General features: G+C 42.3%; 2 protein-coding genes across 3 annotated transcripts in view; one reads left to right on the top strand and one right to left on the bottom strand.

Annotated features, from left to right (window-relative positions):
- The window catches only part of mgat5 (alpha-1,6-mannosylglycoprotein 6-beta-N-acetylglucosaminyltransferase), a 103,843-nt gene extending 98,781 nt beyond the window's left edge, over nucleotides 1–5,062 (top strand). For both annotated transcript variants that reach the window (XM_088606206.1, XM_088606207.1), the window contains exon 17: nucleotides 1,722–5,062. In XM_088606206.1, the coding sequence (XP_088462332.1) occupies nucleotides 1,722–1,920 (199 nt within the window). In that variant the 3' untranslated portion in view covers nucleotides 1,921–5,062. The remainder of the gene's footprint in view (nucleotides 1–1,721) is intronic.
- tmem163a (transmembrane protein 163a) overlaps nucleotides 4,993–26,836 on the bottom strand; it is a 66,627-nt gene continuing 44,783 nt past the window's right edge. Inside the window, exons 5-8 of the mRNA XM_088606208.1 lie at nucleotides 21,113–21,209; nucleotides 14,637–14,748; nucleotides 10,488–10,629; nucleotides 4,993–9,212 (exon numbers count right to left, since the gene is read on the bottom strand). Of these exons, the coding sequence (XP_088462334.1) occupies nucleotides 9,152–9,212; nucleotides 10,488–10,629; nucleotides 14,637–14,748; nucleotides 21,113–21,209 (412 nt within the window). The 3' untranslated portion in view covers nucleotides 4,993–9,151. The remainder of the gene's footprint in view (nucleotides 9,213–10,487; nucleotides 10,630–14,636; nucleotides 14,749–21,112; nucleotides 21,210–26,836) is intronic.

Consider the following 26,836-nt stretch of genomic DNA (forward strand, 5'->3'; position numbering starts at 1 on the left):
ATGCTCAGTGGTTTTCCAGCCCAGTATTTTTAGAAAGGCGTGTTAATCAGCTGTGACCCAGTCCAAACTCATTTATCAACAGAATGGGAATAGTTAACAGAAAGGATGAGCGCACTGTTGAATCCTGTAAGGAATCTGGACCTTTATTTAGTTACGAGTTCCATCAGTTTAAATGCTTTCCCAGCTGCAGCCTTCTGTTAGCTGAAAGCAGTTGTAATACCACCTTCTGCCCAGCAGAGGTCACACCGAATCTTCTGTGTGTACTCAAATGAAAGGGACAGATGCCTGGTGACACAGTTGAGATCGACGCTCATACAGGAATAATCTCCTGCTTACGGTGTTCAGAGTGTGGATACTTTTATCATACAGGAGTGCTGAATCCCTTAAATACAAGCCTCAGCAGTAGACTTGGCCAAAACTCACTTTCACTCCCTCTCAACCTCTCACCCTGGAGCTGAAGAAGCAGCACATCATGAGCAAGATCCCCCTTCTTGCACGGGTGCGAAAGCAAAGAGCTTTCGGCTATTTAAAACACCAGTTAACGAATCTCCTATAGTTAGGAATAATCTCACTGAATGATCAAGCAGATCACACAGTTTCTTAGTTTCCCTGGTGCAGTGAGATGGCAGAGCAAAGATGAGGCCCAAACCTAAAAGACAAATGAGTGTTTATTAACAACACTTACATTAACATTTCAGACTTTCTAAATCCTGTGAATCCCTGAGTCCTGGCATCCCATATCTACTCAAAGGTGGACCCACGCCTAGGCACACTAAGCCACATAGCAGCTTAGGGAATAAATACTGGTTTTGACACAACAAAAGACCCTCCGCAGGACAGTCTGATGTCTGAAACTGGGTCCGAACTGAGAACTGCTTTCTCTAAACCAAATAATACATTTCAGAGATAGAAAAACTCCCTGGTGGGTCCTTAAAGGAAATAAAAGGAGTTCGCTCAAACACCTTTGAGATTTAAGTCCACAAAGGCTGTCCTTAACTGCTGATTTTTGGTATGGAAGAAGGTGGTATTTGCTCATAGGCTCTTGCTTCTTCAGCACAGAGGGTGAGTTTTAGCAAACCCTTCTGCTGATTCACTGGTCCAGCCAGTCATCTCTCAGCCTTTTTTACTACGTTGTTGAGCATCTTTCAAAGACGTCTCTGCAGTTATCTCCCACTCTTAAGTTAGAGGTTCAGTATATAGTACGTCTCTGAGGAGCATCAGTTCCAATTTTCTGCTCATAACCCAGGACAGCTGACAGTCAGACCAACCCATGTTCCAGTTCTGCCTTAATGACAGGCTTTTTATTTATCGGTAGTTGCGTAGATCAGCATACAAGCACCCAGCCGGGCCCGAGGCTCTCTGATCTGCATGGATTTCATAGGGCGGGCAGGTCCAGTCCTGGAGAACTGCGTTTGCTTCTGGTTTGCAATCTGTCTCAAACCTTCATTGACTCAGTTGCTGATGGAAAGGTGCCTCGGATATCTGCCAGAATCCAGCATGGTAGGATCAGTGTAGCCCACCACTACTCTCCCTGTAGTACAGCCACTCACTTGCCTGCTGAAGCCAACCTGCTGTTTCTGCTCATGCTTCACTGGCCTGGTGCAGAATCAAAAGGCTTGGCCACAACCCATCGTGGTTTAACTAGTTTACCCCAAGCACACAATGCTATTGAAATCTCCTGTTCTAATCTTTATCTTGTATTTTGTTTTAATTTTCTTCAGGTATGGAATCGAATGCCAGACAGTGGAGTCGATAAATGACATAGTTGTGCCAGCTTACGACGAAGGGAAGAAGCACTGTGTGTTCCAGGGGGACCTGCTGCTTTTCAGCTGTGCTGGAGCCCATCCAAGCCTTAAACGGGTCTGTCCTTGTAGGGATTACATGAAAGGACAGGTTGCTCTCTGCCAGGACTGTCTATAGCATCTGCCCCGTGCCATGGAGCAGGGAGAGAAGGCACACCCACAGAGGCCAATATGTAGACCTGCTGTGCCACGGTGAACCCTTGGGAGAAAACGCACTGCTGGAGCCACACCGTCAGCGAAGTGCATCTCTTTCCTGTCCTTCCCCAACACGGAGAACATCCGTTCTTCCAAAAGCTAGTTGTAGACGCAACAGGTTGTTGTTCCCCCCCCATTATTCATGTTCCCCGGCCAAAAATTCTGAAGGAAGTTTGTCTGAAAACAAATCTGAAGCGTCTTAAAAAGGTAGAGGTAGAAGAGCTCTGGGCGAGAGATGCACAGGGACACTGACAAAACAGTGCTTTTAATGTGGCTCGGGCGACAGAGCTTTGAAAAGCTCAGATCGGTCTGAAATACTTGAATACAGCGCGCTGGAAGAGGCCAAGAGTATAAGACTCTTTCTACCACCACGTTGGACTGGTAGTGGTGCTCAAGCATTCACAGAGGTGAAATACTCGGCAGTCCTTTATACTGTCTGGGGATCCGTTTCTGTAACCAAATTCTTCATTGCAACAGGGGACCAATGGACAAGATGTCACATTTAACAAATGGATAATGTTCGTGCCAGAGCTCGGCTCTTCCAACGACATCTCCTGTTCCGGATAAAATTTACAATGGTGAAAGATCCCCACCATTAGTAGATAGTAGGTTTACGCTAGTTTGTCCTCAGTTAATAGTGAAAATAACAATCTAGAAAAGAATGTTAACTGTATGTGTCAGTGTATCGGAGTTCTGTTATATACTATAAATGTACTGCCTTCTATGACCAGTTGCAGTCCTTGATAGAAGAGGGGGTGTTTGCAGTCCTGTTCTAGATTTATTAGGAAGCTCTGAAGGTGTGCTTACTAAATGCTAATTGCAGTGCGCATTGAATTATTGTGGTTGTATCCACATTTGTCGTTTCACCTCTATATAAACCACATTGTAGACAGCTGTCCCTAGAATGAGCAGCTGCTGGGCTGACTGAAGCACCAGGTGAGGGCAAGCTCAGCCTCTTTCACATTGACCCACCCATCATCATTTAAACGGAAGAGAAAAAAAAATTAAAAAGCTCTTAAAATGTGCAGTCAGATTGTTTTGCGGAGTGGATAATGTTGCTGAGCCTGTGCTTCATAATGTAGTTGAACATTTTCATTTCCATGTTGCTGTGTGACAGCAAATTCAGAATGCAGCTTGAAGGAAAGACTTTGCCTTATGGGTGGGACTTGGTGCTGACTCTCTGCAAGAACCTGCAGTTTGGCACAGCAGATGTTTTAGCATCAGAACTATTCTATCATAAAACATGTAGTACTAGAAGACTACTGAAGATACAGCCAAGGATACTGGCTTCAGCCCAAATAGTTTAGACTCTTCCCTGTTGCAGAGATGTTCAGTGTTAGATTTCTGAAAATCTGGTTTCAAATTAGTGTGTAGAGGGGGAAAAAAAACACTTTAAAATGTTTTGGAAAAAAATGCACTACCATATATATTTTCTGCAACAGTTGAAAAGGTATAAATACACTGTATATTGTTCCTTTGAGGTTTTTTTTTTATTTATTTTGGATACAGAACTTTATTGCTTTAACTGTATGATTGAAAAACTTAGTGTGCTTATTTTTTTATTTATGAAAGATAAGGGAGAGTTGTTTGAAAAGATCTATTATTTAACAATAATTTAACAGAGTTCAAGGAAATAAGGTAGTTTATATATCTAAGTATAAAATATATTCAAGTGGGGTGAGAGTGATCATTTGTCCAAAGCAAAGCACTTGTGTCAGTCGTGCTGGTGTCTGTGGAGCTTCCTTGTGTTGGCAAAATGTAGATGATGCTGTTTCTTGTTCACTGACATTCAGCTGAGGCAACGACCAAGGTGGCCCACCAACGACATATCCGTGTGAACGCAGGTAGAGACGTACACATAACGTAGTCTAACGGGGTCAGGGGCCTGTAACTGAATTAGCTGAGTGCACCAAAGGCAGGCGGTTTTGAAATGAAGGCCTCCGTTTTTAAAAGGGGCTGTGATAAGATATTTACAGGGGCTTCCCAAAGCTGAATCTGAACTGGAGCAAAATATTTCTAATGAATGTCCTTTCCAGCCTTAGCAACCAGCATCAGCTGGGACCCACCCACATGTGGGGAGTAAAACGCAGGAGTGCTTGACTTGGGTTGCCACCCAGATTGAGACGTACTGACACCCGTGTTTCTGCTGTGGTATGAATCTCAAATACAAGGTGTATCTTGCCAGTCCTCATATCAGTACCTTTTTGGTGATTTTAATGGGAAAAAAATGATACAGGAGGGATATACCTGATGTTATTCTACATGCCAGCAAGAACCTCATTTTTTAATTATATATGCAATTCAATTTGCACATTTGTAAATACAGATTATTCATATTTCGTTTGAGTTTGCTACTGTACATTTTAGTTTTACTTGTCATTATAATGCTAAAAGTTTGTAAATATGAGGTAGAAATATCTGCAGCCAAGATACTGTTCTAAAAAAGTACATGACGTGCCTTTAATGGTTAGTAGACTTGCTTTTTTTGTCCACAGAGCTTCAAAAACTACTGCCTGAGTACATTTTGTGAAATAGTTTGGTAAGGTCAAGAGTATGCATTAATTTAAGAGACTATTAGAGAACAAACCATCATTTGTGACCAATGCTCTTGTAATGAACAAACAGGAGCAGTTATGTAGAATAATACCGAAGTCTAGTTTTGTTGGAAAAGAATGACAGTTCACAGTTTTTTTAGATTAGATTATTCTGAGCATGTCATCAGTGCTGCGTTTTTTTGGTTTGGAACATTAGCACCAAAATCAATTGTTTTTTAATTGTTTGTTTAATCATCAGCAGGGATGGTGAGGGACTCTTAATTTAACAGAAATTGCAAAACCTGTTTAAGGAACTAATAATCAAATATCCATCACTGCATTTTCAGAATTGACTTTTTTTATTTTTAACCTGGATTGTCACAGTTATTTGTGTTGTTTGTAACTGATAGAAAAGGATGGTTAGTCATATAAAGTTATGTAAAATAAAGAGACAAAAGATGTGTTTTCACTGTTTTTGATGAATAATGCAGGATAAATCTTTATTTTTCAATAAACCTTTTCTGTGACAAAGATGTCTTACTGCAGCATTTGTGTGCTTTATAAATACACAGGCTGTATACATCGTCAGTAGTACCAATGCAGTAGTCACATACATTTCACATCACACTTAATGTTACAGACCAAGTGAACGCAAATCAAGTTGTGCACTACACTTTACCAGTGTGTCCCTGTCAACCACTGTCCATAGAGGAGGAGCCTTTGGAACACGTGGAGTGTTTGTGGCTCAGGCAGCCAGAGGTGGGGTATGTACAGTATACGTGACACGCCTTCATCCCAGCCTCATGATCTGCACAGCAGCTGGCAGGTGCTCGTGTGTATCCCCTGTCCTCTTTTTCCTCGCTTTCCCGAAAATGAGAAGCTAATCGGGCATCTTGTCTTCCATTCAGTAGGACCTTAAAAAATGAACAATGCTTGATTGCCGAGAAATACCAATTCATTTACGAGAACACCACTGCCACAAAAGAGATCTCCTGCTACAGTACATATTAAATAGTTACCATTAGTGTTTTGGGTATAGCACACCACTCCATAGAGTTCCAACCATTCATAAAAATCATGTCGCAAATGTCCATTAGCCATGAGACCCCAATTAAGCAAGGGTATATTATACCATTATTTCGGTGCACGATAACGTTGCCTACAAGATTTTTCATTTAGGTCTTTTAATACTCATTGTGCAATGCAAAAAAAATTAAAGATGGCTTCATGCTGAAAAGGTTTCTGATAAAAACAGTAAATGCTGCAATTTTGACGAATGTGGCGCAGTAGTTACATCAGCGCTTCTACAGTTACGTCTGGACAAACATGTCTTTGTGAAACTTTACATTGCACTAGTTAACTCAGAATTAGCCTTCTAAGAACATAATGTCTACCTCCTATATTTTATAATTATATTTAATAATTTCACAAGTACTACAGCCTTTGAGGACGCTTTGTTTCAATATTAAAATACCTCACAGAAACACCAATTTATGTACACAGTGTTGAGATTTTTTTAGATGCTTCCGGGACTGTACAAAATGTGCTTTTTTTGTTTCCACAGCCAGGGCTGGTCGGGAATGCTACAGGTCCCCGGGCCTTGTTGAACCGCTGCCTTTCCCAGGATTAGGAAGGATCATGGCTGCCAGCGGATCTGCTGGGATGACATAAATTAAGTGAGGATTTTTCAATTCAAACACAAGGACTCGAAAGGGAGAATGTGAGATGGGCTCTAGATATGTGCTACGAAGCTGTTAAATACCTTAACTGAGGTCATAGTTCAGCTCCAAAAAAGATTGTCAGGATTCAGGGATGATTCAGGGACTGTGCTTGTTCTTGGTTCTTGTGCTGTAAATACAGACTTTCCTCCAATTTTACCTCACAGGGTGGCTCCAGTCATTCTGAGAGCTGCACTCGATTTGCTTTTATGACTTTCAAATACTGTAGAAACACAGTGCGAGGCTTGACGATAATTTGGAAAGAAGAGTTTAAAAAGGTTGATAGGACTGGAAGAAAATAGTGCTTTAAGTTTACATTCATTTATTTAAAAAATATAGAATTTAGTACAGAGTAAAATGTGATGGTCAGCTCAAAAGTATTTTCATGTTTCACCAGACAATGAAATTCTACAGCTTAGGTCCAAAGTTTACAATATACCCACAACAGGTAAAAAGACTAATATCACACCTAATCAGTGATTTGCTAAGGCTATAGTCATAAATAAATGAAGGTTTCTTATGATTGTTCAGCTAATTTTACAAGCCTTCTCACCCGGACACTCCCAGCATTAACATACTATAATTTCTATTTACAATATTTATTTACAATAGCTGCTGGTATCCCTGTAGAGAAAATAAAACAACAAAATAAATAATGTATTGTGCACTAAGATGACTGAAGCTGCAGTATAAGTTTGACTTTGGCCTTTCTGCCAAAGACTGAAGCATGACTTCACTATACAGTATGTATACATCCCGACAGACTACCAGAAATATAAGATCCTGCCTTAGAGTCTGCGCTTCAGTGTGTTTTATACAATCAGCCTGAATGCAATTCTGTTTGTGCACATTTACCCAAATACAATGTCCCACAACAGCCTGCTGTGAGCCCAGGCAGAGAGAGGGCTGCTATCGAGACGCTCAGCCTGCGGCTGTGCTTGTGCAAGCCAGGGCTCTTGGGGTGCTGCTCGTTTATGCTGCCATGTTTTGAAAGGCAATTCCTCCCTTTTTTTACAAAATGGTATTGAAGAAAGTATGCGGGGGAAAAGCAGCGGCTAAGATCACATTTTCTATACTAAGAGAAAAACAAGAATCCTCTCGACAGCCCTGAACTCTAGCCAGTACCTTGGGTGAAAAAAGGTGAGCTAATTTCACCTAGTTCCTGATCTTTCCTTTGGCAGTCAAAATGAACGTTTTGTTTGCCAATTGCACATCGGGACTTGGTATACTTCACCTTGGAAATCAAGAAAACATCACCAAAAACATGAAGGAAACAAGATCAATTACCAAGAGGCAACATTTATATATATATATGTCTATCAATTCAATAAATGGCACTAATTCAGTCTCATTTAAAACTTTTTATCTAAGATACTAGTTCCCAAGGCACCATAAAGACATATAGGAAACAAAATATTTTCATCCCCAATTCTTCTTTTCTATTCTGCAAAGTGAAAATAGAGAAAGGCGAGAGAAAGATTAACCAATGACTGAGTCCTTCCCACCAGCGACTGCCTGCCTTCAGTCCTGGGCAAAGTTACTTTTAAAGAGTAATCCATTACAGCTACAGATTACTAGTGGAAGGTATTACACAAGCATTCCTTCTTAGAATGAAATAGACGTTTGGGGAAAGCTTTATAAGAAGTCATCAGTGATCTATGGAATTTATGGGGAGTAATTATGCGTTACTTCTTAATGGTGCTTTTCCTCAGAATATTCATTTTGAAATGTAATCTGCTTCACAAGCAACTTGTAATGGTAGTGGATTACTGTTTAAAAGTAACTCTACCCAAGACTGCGTCCATCTGATGCTAAGCAGCCCACTGAGGCTGCAGCCCAGATGAGGCACCTCCTGCTCGCAGGCGTGTCCGCTGACTGACTGAGTGTGAGAACAAGCCAATCGCATCTGCACAGCATCTCGTCCCATATAAGAAAAGTCTGTGTATGTGTACATTGTGTACACTGGATGTGTGGCTTCCTACTGGCAGAAGGTGAGTCAGAGCAGCGTTTGTGCTGATTTTATTGACTTGAGTTCTTAGGAACAAAGGCTCTGTTTCCTGGCTCCATCCTGCTTCACCTCAGTGAGAGACTGGCACGTAAAACCTTGTCCCCTTTCGGTAACTTTTTTCTCAGATGATGTTCGACTTGTGTGATATTTTTAGACTAGTGTTTCTTCTCTTTTTTTCTTTTGTGTAACGCGCAGACCTTAATTTTCGTTTAATTTTACACCTTTCAAATTAGTAATAAGGTCTTTCGAAACACGTACTGTAGGTACTGAACATGAAAGGATGTCCGTGACTGAACGAGGCTTGAGCAGCTGTGGTAGGCCTGCCTGGATCCGGCTCTTCTGCCATGAATTCCCCTACAGGCCGGTTCCTGCGGGGCTGGTCTGAGCTGTCGCTACTTAACCCAGGAGGAAAAAAAGCGCCTGAATATGTACTGCCACATGTTTCATAAACGTTTTCTAACCAAAGTCACTACGAACAACCTATGATTCTAAAACACTGCTAGAGAGTACGATCCTGATGTCTTGCAACTGAAAATAACGCATACAGTACACCACCCTGTACAGCAATGAGAGCCAGCCAGCTCTTGTGGACTGTGAAGTATTCAGCTACTGGTGGGTAAGGGCGGCTAGCGTGGGGCTGCTGTGAAGGTAAGACCCTTGGCCGTCCTCCTGGAGGAGGCAGGGAAAGAGGCCCTCCGGGGTTGGTCTGTCTCTTTGCCTGCCTCCTTGGCTCTCCCGGCCCGTCCACGCCCGAGACCCGAAAGCAGCGGGAAGATGTCGAAGCGAAGCTCGTCGGAATGTACGCGCCACCGGCTCCGGCTCATCTCTGCTTGTTGGCTCTCTGGGGCGGGAGGACTCCCGGGGCTCCGCTCACACGCCCGCTGCCCGAGGAGCTCACTCGAACCGCTCGTAGTGACGCGTCTGCCTCACGCGGGGGACCATGTCCATGAGCAGCCTGCGGCACAAGGGAGAGAGAGGCCAATTCCTCCAGCTGCGCCGCTCCAGTCGGACAGCTGGCCGGACTGTTAAACCCCACTACCAGTGACTAAACCAGCCGTCCCTAACCTTGGCCAGCAGAGGCCGCTGCGTCTTCTTGCTGTGGCTGCAGTCCGAGTTCCTAAGCACAGACTATTTGACTCTTTTCATTCACTTTTCTCTCTCGTCAGAAGTCTGGGTTTTTAACCGGTCGCAGTCCTCTACCAATTCAGCGCTCAGCTGGATCAGGGGTGTTAGCTACAATGTAGCCCGCTGAACCTCTGCAGCTGGAAAATCAGTCTGACACGGTGACACTCCCACATGTGTCTGTTCATCGTGAATCTATCAGCTATTAACAGCAAAGCAGTCATAAATAAAGGTAAGGAAGCTGAGGAGAGACCATTAAAGTTCTCAATGCCGAACCGATACAAATCATGAGCTTAAAGCAGGAGATGAAACTGTGCACAGAAACAAGTAAACCACAAGTCCAAACAAGCCAACAGATGAACTGCAGTCATCCGTTAGTACTTCAATTAGACCGAGAGCTGAGCTGGAGTGAGAACCTGCAGGCCCCCATCTTTGTTAAAGACTGGGCAAAACTGCTTCCTCTTTCAGAACAGAACTGTCTTGTGTTTTTAAAGGGTTCACAAACCAAAAGAGCTGTTTTCACTGAGGGTTCGCCCTGCAACAATGACTGCTCCGTGCCCCTGCTGGAAGTCCCATCTCACTGCTGTTCCTGTTCAAGCTCACTGCACTTCCTTAATGAGCATTCTTCTAATTTGACAAATACTTGTTTATCCTCCTGGTCCCTTGTGGCTCATAAGGCATCCAAAATGCACTGTCTTTTGCAATTCAAAAAACCCATCTGGCGTGTCGCATAACAGCTGTAGACGCAAAAGCCAGTTGGATACAGGATTACTGGGATTCATCCAGCGACAGCAATAAGAGACCGACTCCCTTCAAAATACTCGGCAGAAGACCCACATTTGTAAGATGATGAGCACCACGACCAAGGTTCACCTGTGCTGGATTCTTCTGTAGCGCATATTCCAAAATGACTTCACGCAGGCCTTTGTGATAGCTGTCTGATCGCAGAAAGAGGCCAAAACCACATGTATTAGGAAGAAGAACTTCAAGTCATTCACAATGAGGTTTAAGATGTTTTCTTTGTAAACCGTCCGTCATGTCACAATACAGAACTCTGCTGTTCCAATCAATTTATACCCCCCCCTCCCCAAAAAAGATGGAAACTTACTTTACTCCATAGGCGAAAATGATGAGGCCAATAAGAACTCCTATTGTTCCATCCAGATACCAGATTCTGGGGTGATGTCGGAACACTTCTGCGCTGATTAGAATGGAGAAGCCCATGATTCCTCCAACGAGAGAGTTGAACCCTAGAGAGGAGGGTGTTAAGAAGGCATGATCGTAAGAACACATGAAAGGTTACAAACGAGAGGAAGGTACTCAGTTCTTCTAGCCTGTTTGGTTGTTAGTTCATTGCTCCCAGGATCTCATCCAGCTGCGTCTTGAAAGAAACCAGGATTTCGGCTTCAAGAACACAGCTGGCACACACTTCCACACGTTGTGTGAAGTAGTGCCTCCTGTACTTAGTCTTAAAGACACTTCTATAAAGTTTCCATTTGTGTGCTACAGTTGTGTTTTACTGTTTATTCCGACGATGTCCGCTGGATTGACTTTATCAGCACCGTCGATGATTCTGAATATTGGAATCGGGTCATAAGAACATAACACTGCTTACACGTGACAGGAGAGGATTAATGTTTTTTCAGGAGTGAAAAGTCTTTAATAATAATCATTGCTTACACTTATATAGCACTTTTCTGGACACCCCACTCAAAGCGCTTTACAGGTAATGGGGATCCCTTCCACCACCACCAGTGTGCAGCCCCACCTGGATGATGCGCCAGTCCGCTCCCCACACACCAGCTCTCAGTGGGGAGGAGAGCAGAGGGACAAAGCCAGTTCAGAGAGGGGGGTTATTAGGAGGCCATGATTGATAAAGGCCAGGAGGAAATTTGGCCAGGACACCGGGGTAACACCCCTACTCTTTTTGTGAAACACCCTGGGATTTCTAATGAACACAAGAGAGTTTTACTCTTATCCAAAGACCGGCTTTTTACAGTATAGTGTCCCCGTCACTATACTGGGGCATTAGGACCCACATTGACCACAGGGCGAGCGCCCCCACTGGCCCCACTAACAGCTCTTCCAGCAGCAGCCTTAGCTTTCCCAGGTCTCCCATCCAGGTACTGACCAGGCTCACACCTGTTGAGCTTCAGTGGTGTGATATGGGTGCTGGCTGTGAAAACAGGCCTGCAACGATGAACTGTGTGATGTGTTTCAACACACCATGTAAAAGTGCAATGTATGTCTCATTCATATGTCTCATATATCCCACTCTACTCTATTGTTGAGCTACATGTTGAAAAACCAGTGTACTGATCCCTTTATTGATTCTCACATTCAAAGTCCTATTTCTATAATAAATGCTATGGTCATGATTTCTTTCCAGATTTGTAACAGACACACGTTCCATAATCTGAGAACAGAAATTCAACCATCTTCACAATCTGTGCATGGAAGACCTGCTGCAGGTCCACACTTGTTTTTGACCAATTAGACGTCAATCTGGCAAAGAAAGAAAGAGGAAAAACAACTTTTGGGTTCTGTGGGGGAGGGTGTCAAAAGGAAATAGCAGCTTGCAGAAATGACAGCCCTAGTTTTCGCTATACTGCCATCTGCTTTCAAATACTGCATATCGGAAATTAATTTGACACTTTTTTGCCAATCTGCAAATAGTGGTACTTTCAGAAATTAGTTATATAAATATAGAAAAACTCTTGATGTCTGTTCCTTTTTAACAATATTTAAAAAAAATTATAAAATTAAAAACAATTAGTCACGACTGTAGTGTTTCCTTCCACTAAGAGTTTCACCTGAGTGATTTGACGTCAGAGCTTATGTGAGATTTCAGCTTTGATGGGTCCTCTAATGGCGACAGAGGAAAACTGCAAGTCGAAGGAGCAGCAGATTCAGGCTGGTGTTTCCGCTCCAAAGTTGTGAAGCACTGGTGTACTGCCAGCCCGTTTTGTACAATTGTTTTTTTGTTCTTGTTGTTTAGTGCTCCGGAAGGAAGGGCTGGTTTTTATTCTTGAAAGCCATGGGGATGCTACATTGAAATCTCTCCTGGCTCAGAAGCAAGTTAGTGTCCACACATTTCTTAACATCCACTTCCTGACACTGTCTGACCTCTGCTGGCCTCCAGACTCACAGCGTCCAGGTCAATAAGGAAAGAGAAGCAGTCACTGAAAACAGGGGATTTGAAATCTCTCCTCCATCTTCCATTGGTTGTATGAAATGTATGTGATTACAGAGCAGAGAACAGAGAGGAGAGCGAAGGATGATATTGGTACAAAATAACTAAGGTGCACAGCAATTTAACATTTGATGATAATGAGCAACACAACATCACAGTTCAAACAGAGGATGTCGCTGTTTCGTTAAAGTACGTTTTTGACGTTATTATAATTAAAATATTCTGACACTAACATTATGATAAGAATCATATTTCACAAAACCACTGTGAAAACAAAGTAATGTTTCTGGTCCAGCAATTGACATAATGAAATATTACTGGAATTGACATTTATCCAGAGAAGGTATCATTAGTATTTGTTCTTAATTCAGTCTCCTCCCAAGCCCCTCTCTTATTCAATCTTCCTCCTCCCCACTTTTGCAAACCTGGTGTCCCAGCGGTGCAGCTCAAACCCACTGAACTATAGAGATGGTCTCAAGATAAGCGAGTTCCTTTCACATCACTGCCAGGTTGGCCTGCGCTCAGATCAACAGGGGACCTTGCCGGGAAACGGGGAACGGGGTTGCCGCGGCAACTGGGCCGATCAACAAATCGGGGAGCACGCGCTAAAGCAGTCATCACTTTCCGTTTACTGCCGGCGATCAATCTGCCTGGCCTCATCCAGCCTCCCCTTCGTATTCAAAGGTCAGACGTCACACTCCTGCACAGGCTGAGCGTCCATCCTCAAACTGCCGAAGTACACGGGCCTCCACGATCCTGTCGGAGATCCCTTCGTCTTGTCACAGCTCCGTGCTGAATTCGCAAAGCCCTCTTCTGAATGTTGCACATCTCCGTCTCACTACAGGGCAGTCACCACTGGGGCTCCTCCGACAGGACCCCGCCCACACGTTTGCGTCAGGGCATTAAAACGCGTCATGCATCAGGTTTATCTTTTTGCTGGATTTATCCCTTTACCGCTAAATAAGGGGTTTGCTTGTTCCGCTCTCTATATAATAAGAGGCACAAGATAAAACTGATCAGACTGCCATCTTTTGCTAATAAATATCAGATTGAGGAAGCAAATAGCCTTAATAGGCTAGTTTTTTAACTAGGTGAACAGAACAGTCATGTCATTGCCATGTGTTAGTTATCCTATAATGAAACTATTTTGTGTAAAATAGACTTATGTGTGAAGTATATATAAGTTACATAATTTACCTCCAGTACCAAAAACCCATGATTATGTACTGTATTCCCCGCTACTGCAGATAGAGCACAAAGCTAGGTGGATTTGAAGGAAAAGGATTATAAGGTAACTAAAGTAATAAAAGTGAACACATTTACAATAACATACAAGCTAGTGGTGGAACTGTGTTCAACATCCTAAAGAAGAAGAATAAGAAGAAAGAATAAATAAATCACCTGTACAGTATGTGAGCAGGTGTAAGTGGGACACAAAAGACAATGTGTCTCTTGCCATTCTTTAGTGGGAAGACATGATCTCAGACATCCCTCTAGGGACCAGTTTTTAATCAAGCCATCCGAAAGAGTAATCTGGGACAGTTCCACTCCTCTCTGTCATTGTACCTGCCAGCCTGCTTCACACCCTGAACGCAGTCCCTGCATCTTAACAAAAGACCATCCGTTTACAGAGCTTAGAATTCACGATCGATACGAAGAGCAGCACGCTCCAGTTGCACCTGACTGCCACCAGCCCGGTCCCCACTCTTCATCAGGAGCATGCAGCAGGAGTCCTCAGGGGAAGGAAGCTGCTTGCTATTAAAGATTATTGGATTTCTACTCCTTGAGTGGAGAAGATGGGATCAGGTGAATTAAGTGGTTATCAGAGCTTTCTCAGCAAGGGGTCAATATGGAGCTCTTCCCTCATTGTTTGATCGTTTCTGATCGGAATAGCCCTGGCTGACAATTAGTTTATAGTGCGATGCTGCAAGTCAGATCACATGCACACAGTGTGCATGATGAGGTGGTCAGCAAGACAGTATTTCGGTCATGAATGACATTTTGTTTTTCTGCCTTCCCAAAGAGAAAATATTAAAGACGATCCTTTTCTTTTCAGTCACTTACCATCTGTAATCAAGGCTCTGCTGGTGAGCACTTTGCCCAGCATGAACTTCAACACAGCCAGAATGACACACAGGATTCCACTCAGGATGGACACGCTGAAGAGGAAGTTGTCCTGGCGAAGGGAGAAGGGAGAAGGGAAAGGCTTGTAAGTTGTAAATACAGGAAGCGCAGAAAGGGGTTTTTCTGAGTCATGACAAGCTCTTGTCTTTCCAGCGCTGTAGTTTCAAAAGAGAAATCATGAAACTCAGTACTCACTCACTTGATTTTTAAGTCAGTCCAGATACTGTATGTACCGGGTGTATAGAAATGTATACACAGCCCATTCTCATACTGGATTTTAAACCTTAATTGTTTATATTTACTGCACACTGTAAAGCCTGTAGTTCACCATCCCCATTAGAAGCCTGTTTGAAAGTCAAATGTATAAGCTCAGTGCAGAAAAACATATGTCTTTGGAAAACAAGAAATGTTGAGGATCTCCAAAAGATAAATGTTGACCATGAGCCCCACATCTGAAACCTAATTGTAACTCTAACCCTAATCCCAATTCAGCCAAAGAATTTAATACAAACCTCTATGCTTTATAAAACAAACTATTCCTAACTATAACAAAAAGATTCTAACCCAGCATTACCTCATGATTATCTTTGAGCTTAATCCTAATAAATCAGGCACTTCTGCAGCATGACTCTGATTTTCACTTAATTTTTAGGTCTACTGCATTGTATTGTTAGCTACTGCAACCACTTCAAAATGTCAGAAATACAAATAAACACACGAGCTGTATTCCCTGCTGGTGTAAATACAGCAACCAGTCATTTCCTTATCATTGAACACAACATGCGCTTCCACCACACTGTGCTGTCTCCTGCAATTGATGACTGACACATGCAGTTTGAGCAAATGAATAGTTTTGCAAAGCAGATGTCTGGAAGACAGAATGAGGAACAGGGCAATTGAAGTGTCAGGCTGTCCAAGGAGCTGCTTTAGATGCCATGGAAATTGTCGTTTTTGTGTCTCCTGATCTGCCCCAATATCAAACACAACTGGCGATGCACTGTAGGTCAATTATTTTGAAAAGAAAAGTCTAGGCCTGGCTCGACACCAGATGTCCTGGACACTGAATATACTTATCTCCTACAGGAGGCTCTTTGATCTTCATTACCACCTAATGAACAGTGTCGCAGTGTCCTTGATATTGAATCTTGACAACTTCCAGAAGCCCAATGAGCAGAGTGTACAATTACTGTATAACAGGGAAGCAACATTAGGGTTTGGGTTGACAAGAGTTATTATCTCCAATAAAATTAAGCAAGATGGAATATGACCAGGGTGGCACAGTGGTTTAGCATTGCCGTCTCGCTGACCTGGGACCCTGTGTTCAAATCCAGATCTGGGGTCCTGTCTGTGTGGAGTTGATATGTTCTCCCTGTGTTTATATGAGTGGGTTTCCTACAGGAGCTCCAGCTTCCTCCCGCAGTCCAGAGACATACTGGGAGGTTAACTGGCATCTGGGAAATTGGCCCTGGGGTGAGTGTGTGTGGTCTGTGTATCTGCCCTGCAGGGTACCCCTCCCTGCACCCGTGGCTTGCTGTGGGATGAACTGGTCACAAAATGACTGACTGGATCATAATTGCTTTGAAGTAAGAATGGTCAACCCATGATCTAAAAGAAATCAGAATCAATTTACATATACTTCATTGTGTGGTACGCAGGATCTGTTATGAACCATGTAAGCATCCTGAAAACATACTTTATCAAGAACCATAAAACAATCTGGATTTCGAGTAGGGATCTGCGTCGACATGCATAGGCTGCACAGGAACAAGTAAAGGTTTATTCCAAGCTGAAAAGAGAAGAAAAGAGACCCAGAGAAGGCTCCACAGCCACAATGTTGTTCAGCACGGAATAAACCTTTACCTCTTCCTATTTGTATTTCACCTAGTCTGTGTCAGGGACACTGCTAAAACCCACTGTTACTTCTGTGTAATACACATATGGAACAGAGAGAGAGACTCTACCCGAATAACAAGGAGGAGTCCACTGCAGTATCATCCTCATCTCAAAGAGAGAGACATGGAAATGCAGTTGGCTTTTGTTCTCTGAGACACATTTGACTTCAATCCAAGCGATCTCTGCCATATTGCAGTCAGACACCACTAGGTGGGTCTCTAGTTAATCACATCAGGGATACAAGGAGTCTAAGAGCCATGCAGAATACAGCTGATAATTCCGAACGAATATCACTTTGTACAAATACATTTTAATAGATTTCTGTCTAAGAACGGTCTTTCAGCATGCATTTAGTACTATAAAAATGTTGTTGTTTTTTTGCTGTGGTAAAGAGTGAAGCTGATATTTTCTGAAGACCTTCAGACCAGTCAGATTGAAAGCCGGAGACTCCTCTGGATGCAGGACCACACAGTAGGAGATGCCATGATCAATACCATACCAGGGCCCCTGGCAGCCCTACACTTCTGTGACTTCCTCTGGAGAACAGCCACTATCGCATTAGCAAGTCATACTACAAGGGACACTCCAGGAAAACTGTCCATAATACTGATCAACTGATGAATGACTGACTGACTAACTCATTAACTGACTTAAGTGAAAATCACTCATTAACCAGTTATTCACGGGTTCATTGCACCTGAACACACTTGAAAAATAAAACAGTTTTCTCCAAACATCCATACATCAGAATGAAGCAGTATCACTAACTCAATTATTTGTTAATATTCAGATATTAGCAACTTGATCGGTATGGAAGAGAAGTTTTCAATGTCTTTAACGGGCGTCTGTGCCAAACAGGGCGGCCAAGAGACGCACTCTGTGCTAATGAGGCCCAGCCAGCAGAGGCACGGTGATGAGTCCAAGACAGGAGAAGAACATTGTTGGTTTCCAATTAGTTTGCCCAATTAAAATGCTGAGTATCTGTTTCTTTTTTAAAATAGTATTCATTAATTTCAGAACATTCACAGATGCACTGAATTGACGTAGGAAGGGAAATTGTTTGAGAAGAGGAGGTACCTTTTTCTACGGTAAGGCTGTGGGAGTCTGGAACAAGCTAACGAGCCACGTTGTCAGCTGATACCCTGACTGCTTTGACACACAGCTCAGATTAGTTCGCATGGACAGCATCCAAACCAAATAGATGAAACAGCTGACCTCTGCTCATTTGTCATTTTTACAACCTTCGCAATATTAACAAAAACAGAAAAAGAATTTCAGTTCAAACTCTTCCCTGAAAACATTTTTTTCCCAAAATCCATTCAAGTACATGAAATCACTGTGCGTGCAGAACAGAAACATATGGAAGCCCGTTTCCGCCAGGGAGTAAAAAAAAAACGCGCTATGGTATCTCAGAATTGCGACTTAGCAAGTCAGAATTGCGACTTAGCAAGTCAGAATTCCGACTTAGCAAGTCAGAATTCCGACTTAGCAAGTCAGAATTGCGACTTAGCAGCTCAGAATTGCGACTTTGCAGCTCAGAATTGCGACTTTATATCTCACATTTGTGACTTCGAAATAACCATATTTCATTGTCTGTCCTTTTGTTATTGTAACGGATTCGGGTTCTAGGGCTTGTGCCCTCGCCGCTCCCACCCTAGTTCGTGCCTCGCTGCACTGGCTCGAACCCGAGTCTTGCCAGCTGAGCTAAAGAAGACCTTCTTTTTAAGTAAAAAAGGACATACAATGGAAATACGTAAAAAGTATGTTTCAGCTTTTATAATTGTGAATTCTTCTGGATGTGAAGTGCCTATTTCTGTATCTTATTTCATATTCTGTCTATGTAAATAAAAACTATCTTTAAAAAGCCCACCGTGCACTATACCATCCGGGTACTATGGAAGCCTCACTGGCGAAAATGGGATTCTATAAAAATTAGTGTAATTAATTTGATTTTTATCAGGGCACTGTACAGGACAAGTCTTCAGGCTTATAGACCCTATGATCCTGTACGATTCAAGAAAATAGTGTAACGGAACGGCCGACATACAGGTTGTACGATCTGGTTGCAGTACACCACCCTCCCCTGCGCATAACAGGGATGCTGGCCGCAGGGGTTAAAGAAAGTGTTCTTAAAGAAAGTGAGCCAGTGCAGCGAGGCACGAACTAGGGTGGGAGCGGCGAGGGCACAAGCCCTAGAACCCGAATCCGTTACAATAACAAAAGGACAGACAATGAAATATGGTTATTTCGAAGTCACAAATGTGAGATATAAAGTCGGAATTCTGAGTTACTAAGCCGGAATTCTGAGTTGCTAAGTCGCAATTCTGAGATACTAAGTCGGAATTCTGAGTTGCTAAGTCGCAATTCTGAGATACTAAGTCGGAATTCTGAGTTGCTAAGTCGCAATTCTGAGATACTAAGTCGCAATTCTGAGATACTAAGTCGCAATTCTGAGATACCATAGCGCGTTTTTTTTTTACTCCCTGGCGGAAACGGGCTTCCATAGAAACATGCATTCACACTATTTAAAAATATACAGGCCAGAAGCAGTGTAAACATCAATATCAATTAATGGAGTTCTAAAAAATAAGGAATTAACTATGAAGACTAGCATTCTGCTTACTTACTGCTTATAGAAGAATCTAGTTGCCAAAAAATATAATTTAAAAGTGCACAGAACACAAGTCCCATTATTCTATACCCCAGTTCACCCTACTGCACTCTAATCTCCTGTACATCACTGCACTCTGATCTTTTCTGTTGACAAACATCTTCTCCATTGGAGTGCAACATGACTTCCTGATCCTCGTGTTTGGTAGTTTATGCAAGACATTAATACAGCCCGGCTCATAAGAGGAAACTGATGTACAGTATGAGGTACATTGCACTAGCTCCTGCAGTCTGCACTCTGCACTCAGTAAATCAATGGCCTGTTTTCACACATGTCAGTCAAAGTTTAGAGCAGCACATATTGCCATGTGTCTGTTTGAGTGAAAAGGTCACTCTTTTCTAATAATACCAGAGAATAAATACCAATGAAACAGGATCACCATTACAATTTTATTAAAACAAAATCTGGCTCATCCCTTTGACACAAATGTTTTGGAAGAATTCTGAGGCGGCTATTTTTAGATGGAGCTTGTACTGTATGCACCAGAATTTCTTAATAGGCTCTCGCCGGACTGCAGATTCTCTAGAGCAGAGAACTGCAGCTTTGATTAAAAGACAGAGTCGCAGGCTGGAGTTTCAAAGCTGCTAATGGTCTTTTTATTCTGAAGGGTTCTTTTACTGCATTACTCAAGCACACCATCTTGGCTGGCATTTCATTTAAGTGTGCACTGTTCTGTTTTCTGGGTCTCTCATGAGACTAAATATTTGTTTTTAACACATTTTCTATAGCACCGGAGGAAGCAGCTGGAAAGCATTCTACAGAAGAGCATCACGATACAAGACATAAGACAGGCATGTTATTAATAACCGTAGAAAGAGAAGAAAAGCAGATATTTTACATCGAACCACAGATCACAAAAGTTATGAAGACAAACTATCTGACATTTAACTTGGAGCTTGTGATGTTGCCCTGCCGATATCTAACAAAGAACTGAAGAGAAATGCTAAATAGCCCATTCTTTATGATTAACTTCAAAACATTTCTCCATATTACCGGCTCTGTGAGCATTTTTATCAAACTGAAAAATGAATGTAAGATGTTTTATTGCATGGCTACGTTGTCACCTAATTTCAGTAAAAGATAAGTTTTATCTACCATATACTTAAAAAGAGGTTAAACAATGCTTCTAGTCTGACGTAGTTCGAGCTCAATGATCTCCTCAGAAAAGTCAAATTTGCCTGGCAACAGTGTACAGACTATTTTGAGAACACGGCTACCTGCTTTATCCCTTTACTTCACTCGCGTCTGCCTCAAGCGTTTCATAGAATCAGTTGAAAATGATAAAAAAGTTACGAGGTAAAAAAAAATAGCACGTCTCCTTCATCGTCTCAGGTTTCAAGTTACATTGTAAATTCCCACTTCTGAAGAGTCGTGTGTTCACAACCTCACACCTGTTAGTTCTGAAAATGGAATTTTCCCTCACTCACAGAAGCCTCTCAGAAAAGGAATAAAATAATGAGCTATTTTAAGAACTTGTCTTCAGTTTCTTTTCGATTAAAGAACCTTCAGATTACAAACTATAGAACAGACTACAGTAGATGGGCTTAATGGCCGTCTTCCTTCATAACCGTTCTTATGTTCTTATCGAAAAATAAACTGGGCCAGTGTATTCATGAGCAGCAATGTCCCTGGTAGTTTAACAGTTCTGCTCTTTGACTTGTTCACATCCAAACGTCGCCAGAGGTTTAGTCAGGTGCAGTTGTTTCTGCTCCTACTCATGTCATTGAGAACAGCTAAGCTAAAGCTAAGGACACTCTTCCAGAAGCTCTTTAGCACTGTCTGAAAAACCAGAAATGTGCTGTTTTGTGGCTCAGTCGAGATGCCCTCAGCCCAGTCCCAGAAGTTCACTCACCACTTCTGGGAGCAGATGTGTTGCCAGGTCATGAATGGCTTTTCCCAAGATGCACATGGAGGACAGAATGAACACAACTCCGAGGATCACACAGGCTCTGTGGAAAAAAGATACATATTTATAAAACAACAGAAAGTCTAAGAAAAATACACACATGATTTACATTTTTATGCCTGAGTATATATAGGAGTGACTATGCTCAGGAGAAAATCCCACAACAGAAACCATGCATTGGCAAAATGGACCGTTGGTCTCTCTAGTGTCAGGCCAGGAGCCAACTAGTGGAAGATGCCGTTGAACTGGTTTCACATGCCCTCAGCTGGCTTCTTCAAGCCTCCTCTGGTTCACAAATACAGTGCCGGACTGAGGGAAACTAATGATCCAGACCATCTGAAAGCCGTCCCCAGGGAACCACTGAAACAAGGGAGGTATTCTCTGTAGACAACCCTGCCAGCACAGGCATCTCAGAGTCAGCAGCCCTTCAATGTGCAGAGGCTTTTCCTGCCAGGGAGCTCGCTTTCTGGACAAACCTTTTTGTCACAAGAGCAAACAAAAATAAGATATCATAGCAAATAGTTGGCCTTTAAACCCTCCATTTAGTGATACATCATTACATTACAAAAAATAGCCTACATTATGTATTACTTTATTTTATGCACGTATGCTTTTAGAAAAATAATGTGTACAGATTTTTGGTAAACCTTTTGCCATTTTGATTAATCGATCATGCATGACTGGCTGTGACTGTAATTGTTTCACAAGCACTAAATCACCTCATTGGTGAGACAACTGAGCACAGGTGATGGGGTGATTTAACTTGTCGAATGTCAAGCCTGAATGTCAAGCAAGAAAGAAAAACACAGAAAGAACCCACTTGCACCGCCCACCAAAGAGAGCAATGCTTTTGCACCATTAGTATGTTGGAGCAACACCACAGCAGGTTTTCTGTTGACCACCCTGATGGACATCTGCAACAGTGATACAAAGATGCAGAAGCTTTACACTGATCATGTGCTGGGACTACACTATCTGCCCTTTCTGCAGGTTCACCCTGATGTGACAACGTTCCAGCAGGACAGCACATGCCCTCCTGTGGTGTGTGCCAATGCCTTTGTTACAGACGAGAATGCAGAAGTTACAGTTTGTCATGGATATTCTACTTGCCAGACTTGAAACCCACTGAACAACAGAAGAGGGATCTGAGATGACGTGTGGCACTTTGGGACTCAGAGTCAGTGAACATGTCAGATATTGTGCAAGCTCTATGAGGGGAATGGGACAAGATGGCATCTGTACATTGGAGTAAAGTATTGGAGTGAACATCTTGTATCACAAAGGAACGAGTAAAGGTTTATTCCATGCTGAAAAAAGAAGAAAAGAAACACAACATTTCTGCTGCGGAGCCTTCTTTAGGTGTGTACCTACTTGAATCATCTTGTATTGCATCTAACAGTGGACACAAATGCTACTAGCCTGTGACCCAGAAGATCCAGTTGAACAAACCTGTTGATAACAATGTTATACACCAAAATATTTTTCATAAATAATTAAATAATTACTTGAATGAAAACAAGCGGGTCACAGTTTTTTGCTTTAGTTTTTTGTAAATCCTCCTCTGCCAGAGATTACACTTCTTGTAGTTCTGGCACTTCTGAGAGGAGATTTTTGACATCCACTCCAGGCAGACTTGCTATAGAACCTTTGGTATCTTTTTTGAACTGCCTCCTTGAGAACATATGTTCAGTCGAATTGAGGTCTGGAGATTGAAAACGCCAGTAAAGAGCATTCATTCTGTGTACAGTTAAGCATTCCTCTGTTGATTTGGACGTATGTTTTGGATCATTGTTATGCTGCAATGCCTGTTTTTGGACAAGCTTGAGCTTCTTGGTGGAGGGAACCAGCTGTCTGGTCAAAATGTCCTGATATAACACTGATGATCATGTCCAGATATCTCAGTTTTTCCATTTTCATTTTAACTGATCTTAAGACATAGTCCCAATTATCATTGATATGCATAATTGGGACTATGCATTTGTGAATATGAAAATTCACAAATGCTGCTCACTCTCAAAAAAGGCTCCTTCTTTGCAAACTGGCCATGAATGCTACTTTGTGCATACGGCTTCAGGGGGTATCTTCCCAGAACTAGCACTGTCCTGAAGATGCCAGAATATGTTGGAGATCTTCAGCTGTTGTCTTTTTATCTACGGTTGCCTCCCAAACCACTTGTTTCACAGCCATGTTGGCGAGATACACCGAATCCGCTTCCTGACAGTTTTTCCAGTATACCCATAGTCCTAAATTTCTTAAAATAGACCTTATTGGAAAGCAATAATGTCAGCCTTTGTGGATTCTTTCATGGACATCCCCAACCTGTGGGCTTTTTGTGAGCTCTCAAACCTTCTTCTGTGTGTTACCTTCTTTTATGCCCCAAGGGAACAGGAACCTTTTGTTTGCCTCTGTTTGGTTCCACTGAACTTCCAAAGTACAGAACAAAAGCGACACATAGAGCTGTACATTAATGGGACTAGTCATTTCTGGAATTCCAAAAAATATTTATATCAAATATGACTGCTGTGTGCAATGCTGTAACAATTAAAGCACCACTTTTTGAGATTTCTTTCATGTTTGTATTCCACTGGGGGCATGAATAAAAATTTAACTGTATATATTGTAGATACAGGCAGTTGTCTTAACATCAAATTTCAAATTGGATTTTTATTGTTATGATATGAACTTCACAGATCTGGAGCTAAATGTATCTTGCTTTCTTCTTTTGCTAAGCTGTGAGGAGGATGCTACCTGAATAAGTATCAGGCTTTCTGGTTTTCCTTTGAGATGCCACAGGAAAGGCAGGTGTGAATTGTCAGTGCTATGCTTCAGGAATGTGTCAGATTTGAAGACTGGTCACGGCTACCACCTTCCTTCACTTCCAAAGCGTATCGCTCAGAAATAAATCTCACGTCACGGATATCAGTCTGCCAGCTGGGGGCACAACTCCTAGCAGTTCTGATGGTAAGCACCCTTCTTGCGATGGACAGAGTTAACAAAATATCTTGTATTGAAGACAGGGCGGTTTATCATGGTTCAGGCTTCTCATTCCTCTCATCAACAGCTCTCCTGGAGCAACTGACAGCGACAGGGTTTGAATGAAAGGGTTCTGTTTTGAAGGATGTTCATTTTTTATTGTTTGAATGTCATGAACCACTTAAATAATTCATTTTCAATGCTTCTACATGAACAAGTTAAACATCAGTATTTTTATGAATAAGCAATGTTAAGATAAAGCTAAAATATGGGACTTGTTCTAGCTGGTCTTTAATTAAACAAGCTGTACTTTGAATTTCTCCTTAAGGGTACGAATCCAGAAATGTGTCTTGGTCTCAAAGGATCCTTTTTTAAGATCATCGGTAAAGAAATAGGACAGAGCAAATTCTTCACAACAGCATTTTTTCACAAATGTGTTATTGCTTATGGAGTTTTATTTTTAGAATTCCTAGTGCCTCTACTCTGTTAACATTAATAATAGAAACCCATCCCTGCTCCCTCCTTTCTAAATATTGTCACAGCATCTTTAGTGTGTGTGTCCACAAAACAATTCCCTCAGGGGACAATACAATCTTATCTCATCTTTAGTGATTTACAGTAAGTATGACAAATTACCCTACTGCTGACACACTCTGCTCTGACATCGACAATGTCAATACACACAAAATTGATTATTTTCCAAAAATACATTATTCCAATACTTGAATTATTTAATTCAATTTAATTACATTATTTCAATAATTGTATTGAATACTTTAAATTCAGTTTGCTAGATAATGAACTAGATGACAAACTATCCAGCTTCTAACCACTTCTTCCAATTCACGGTCGTGGGGGAGCCAGAGTGTATCCCAGCAAGCAACGAGCACAAGGCAGGATACACCCTGGACAGGACACCAGTCCATTGCAAGACAGACACAAACACAGCCTCACAACAGGGCCAATTTTCCCAGAAGCCAATTAACCTACCAGCATGTCTTTGCACTGTGGGAGGAAACTGGAGCACCTGGAGGAAACCCACACAAACATGGGGAGAAGATAGCACTCCACACGGGAATATTGACTTAGGGCTCCTGACCAATGAAAGAATCCTTATTTTCAACACTCTGTGTGCATACATAAAGAAATGTATGATACAAATAATATAAAAAGCTAAAATTGTAATAGTTAAGGGTTGCCCATGTATATAAAATCCGGAAAGATTCATTGTTTAGGTTACAAAGACCATATTTTAATGATGTTAATGAATAAAACAATATATTTTTTAATCAACTGTAGTACTACAGTGAATGAGGAACATCACTGGAAAGTAACCCTGGAACCGAGAGAGGTCTATTTGAGTAAATCCCCGCATTGCAAATGTTCCAGGAACACGAGCAGGTGGGGAAGGAAATGACAGGCAGGCGGCGCTCTGACAGACGGAGCACGCGGCCTTGGAAGAGAACGCCGTGCATGTCAAGCAGCCCTCTGGCTTTCGCAGGCGCAGATCCCTGGAGGAAAGGCAGGGATGTAGCTAGGCAACTGGGAGAGCGGGGAGGCCAGCAGCCGGAGCCGCGGAGCTCGGTCCTCGGCGCTCGGGAGGCGCGCACGGCTCAGACAGCATCAACATGCAACACACACCTCTGTGGCAAAGGGGTGTCACCCCCCCCCCCCCCCACCCCGAACCAGGACTCCAGGGCTCCTGCGCCACAGGGATCTTCTTCTTGACAGGACACAGGGAATGGTTTTATGACATTGTTGGAAAAACAGCTTTTTCTCAGCCGTGGTATGGTAACTGCATTACGGAGTGACAACGAGCTTGAGCCCACACCTGGCATTTTATGTGAGTGTTATGGAAAAGCTGTGACATGGGGGCATGTGTTCAATGCCCAAGAGTTTTGGACTCAGTTTAAAAAACTAAGAAAGGTTACAAAGGACTGGAAGCCATTCATGTGGCCTCTTTGGTAGATAGTAACTAATTGATCCAAGGATCTCATCCAAGAAGCCAAAGTGCCAGCTTCAACAGCATGGGCTGGGTAGCTTGTTCCCTACTCCCACAACCCTTTGGGTAAAGAAGTGCCTCCTGTTCTCAGTACAGAATGCATAGATTCCACTTGTGGCCTGTGGAATCATGTTTCACTTCACTGTGAAGAAATCAGCTAGGTTTATTTTGTTGATGGCTTTGCCATTTTTCAATACTTGCATCAGGTACCCTCATAGTCTTCCCTGGTCATGTCTGGAAAAGTTCAGTTCCTTCAGCCTGTCAGTGTAGGACATTCCCCTGAGCCCCAGAATGTATTTGACTGCAGTTATTGTGTACACAGTATGCAGGCTTTACTTGTGCATTGTTCAATGTTAACATAACATGCCTTAACATAACATCCCTTTCAATTCAACACTATTAACTATATATCTTAACGGTCATCTGCCAGGTGTTTTTCCAAGCTTGAATTTTGTCCATTTCCTTTTTAAATTAATTTGCTCCCTCTACAGTGTTTTAATAATCCTGTTATTTCGGTATTATTGACAAACACGGCAAGTTTACCAACTACTCCAGAGTCTAGAGCATCGATAGAAACAAGGAAGAGCAGTGGTCCCAGTACAGATCCCTGTGGTACTTCACTAATTGCATCCTTCTGAAGTGGACTCACCCCTCATCACTGCTTTCCAATTTCTGTTTATTAACCAATTCCCAAT

This window comes from Lepisosteus platostomus, chromosome 14 (genome assembly GCF_059453375.1).
Source record: "Lepisosteus platostomus isolate fLepPlt1 chromosome 14, fLepPlt1.hap1, whole genome shotgun sequence".
NCBI classification, from domain to species: domain Eukaryota; kingdom Metazoa; phylum Chordata; class Actinopteri; order Semionotiformes; family Lepisosteidae; genus Lepisosteus; species Lepisosteus platostomus.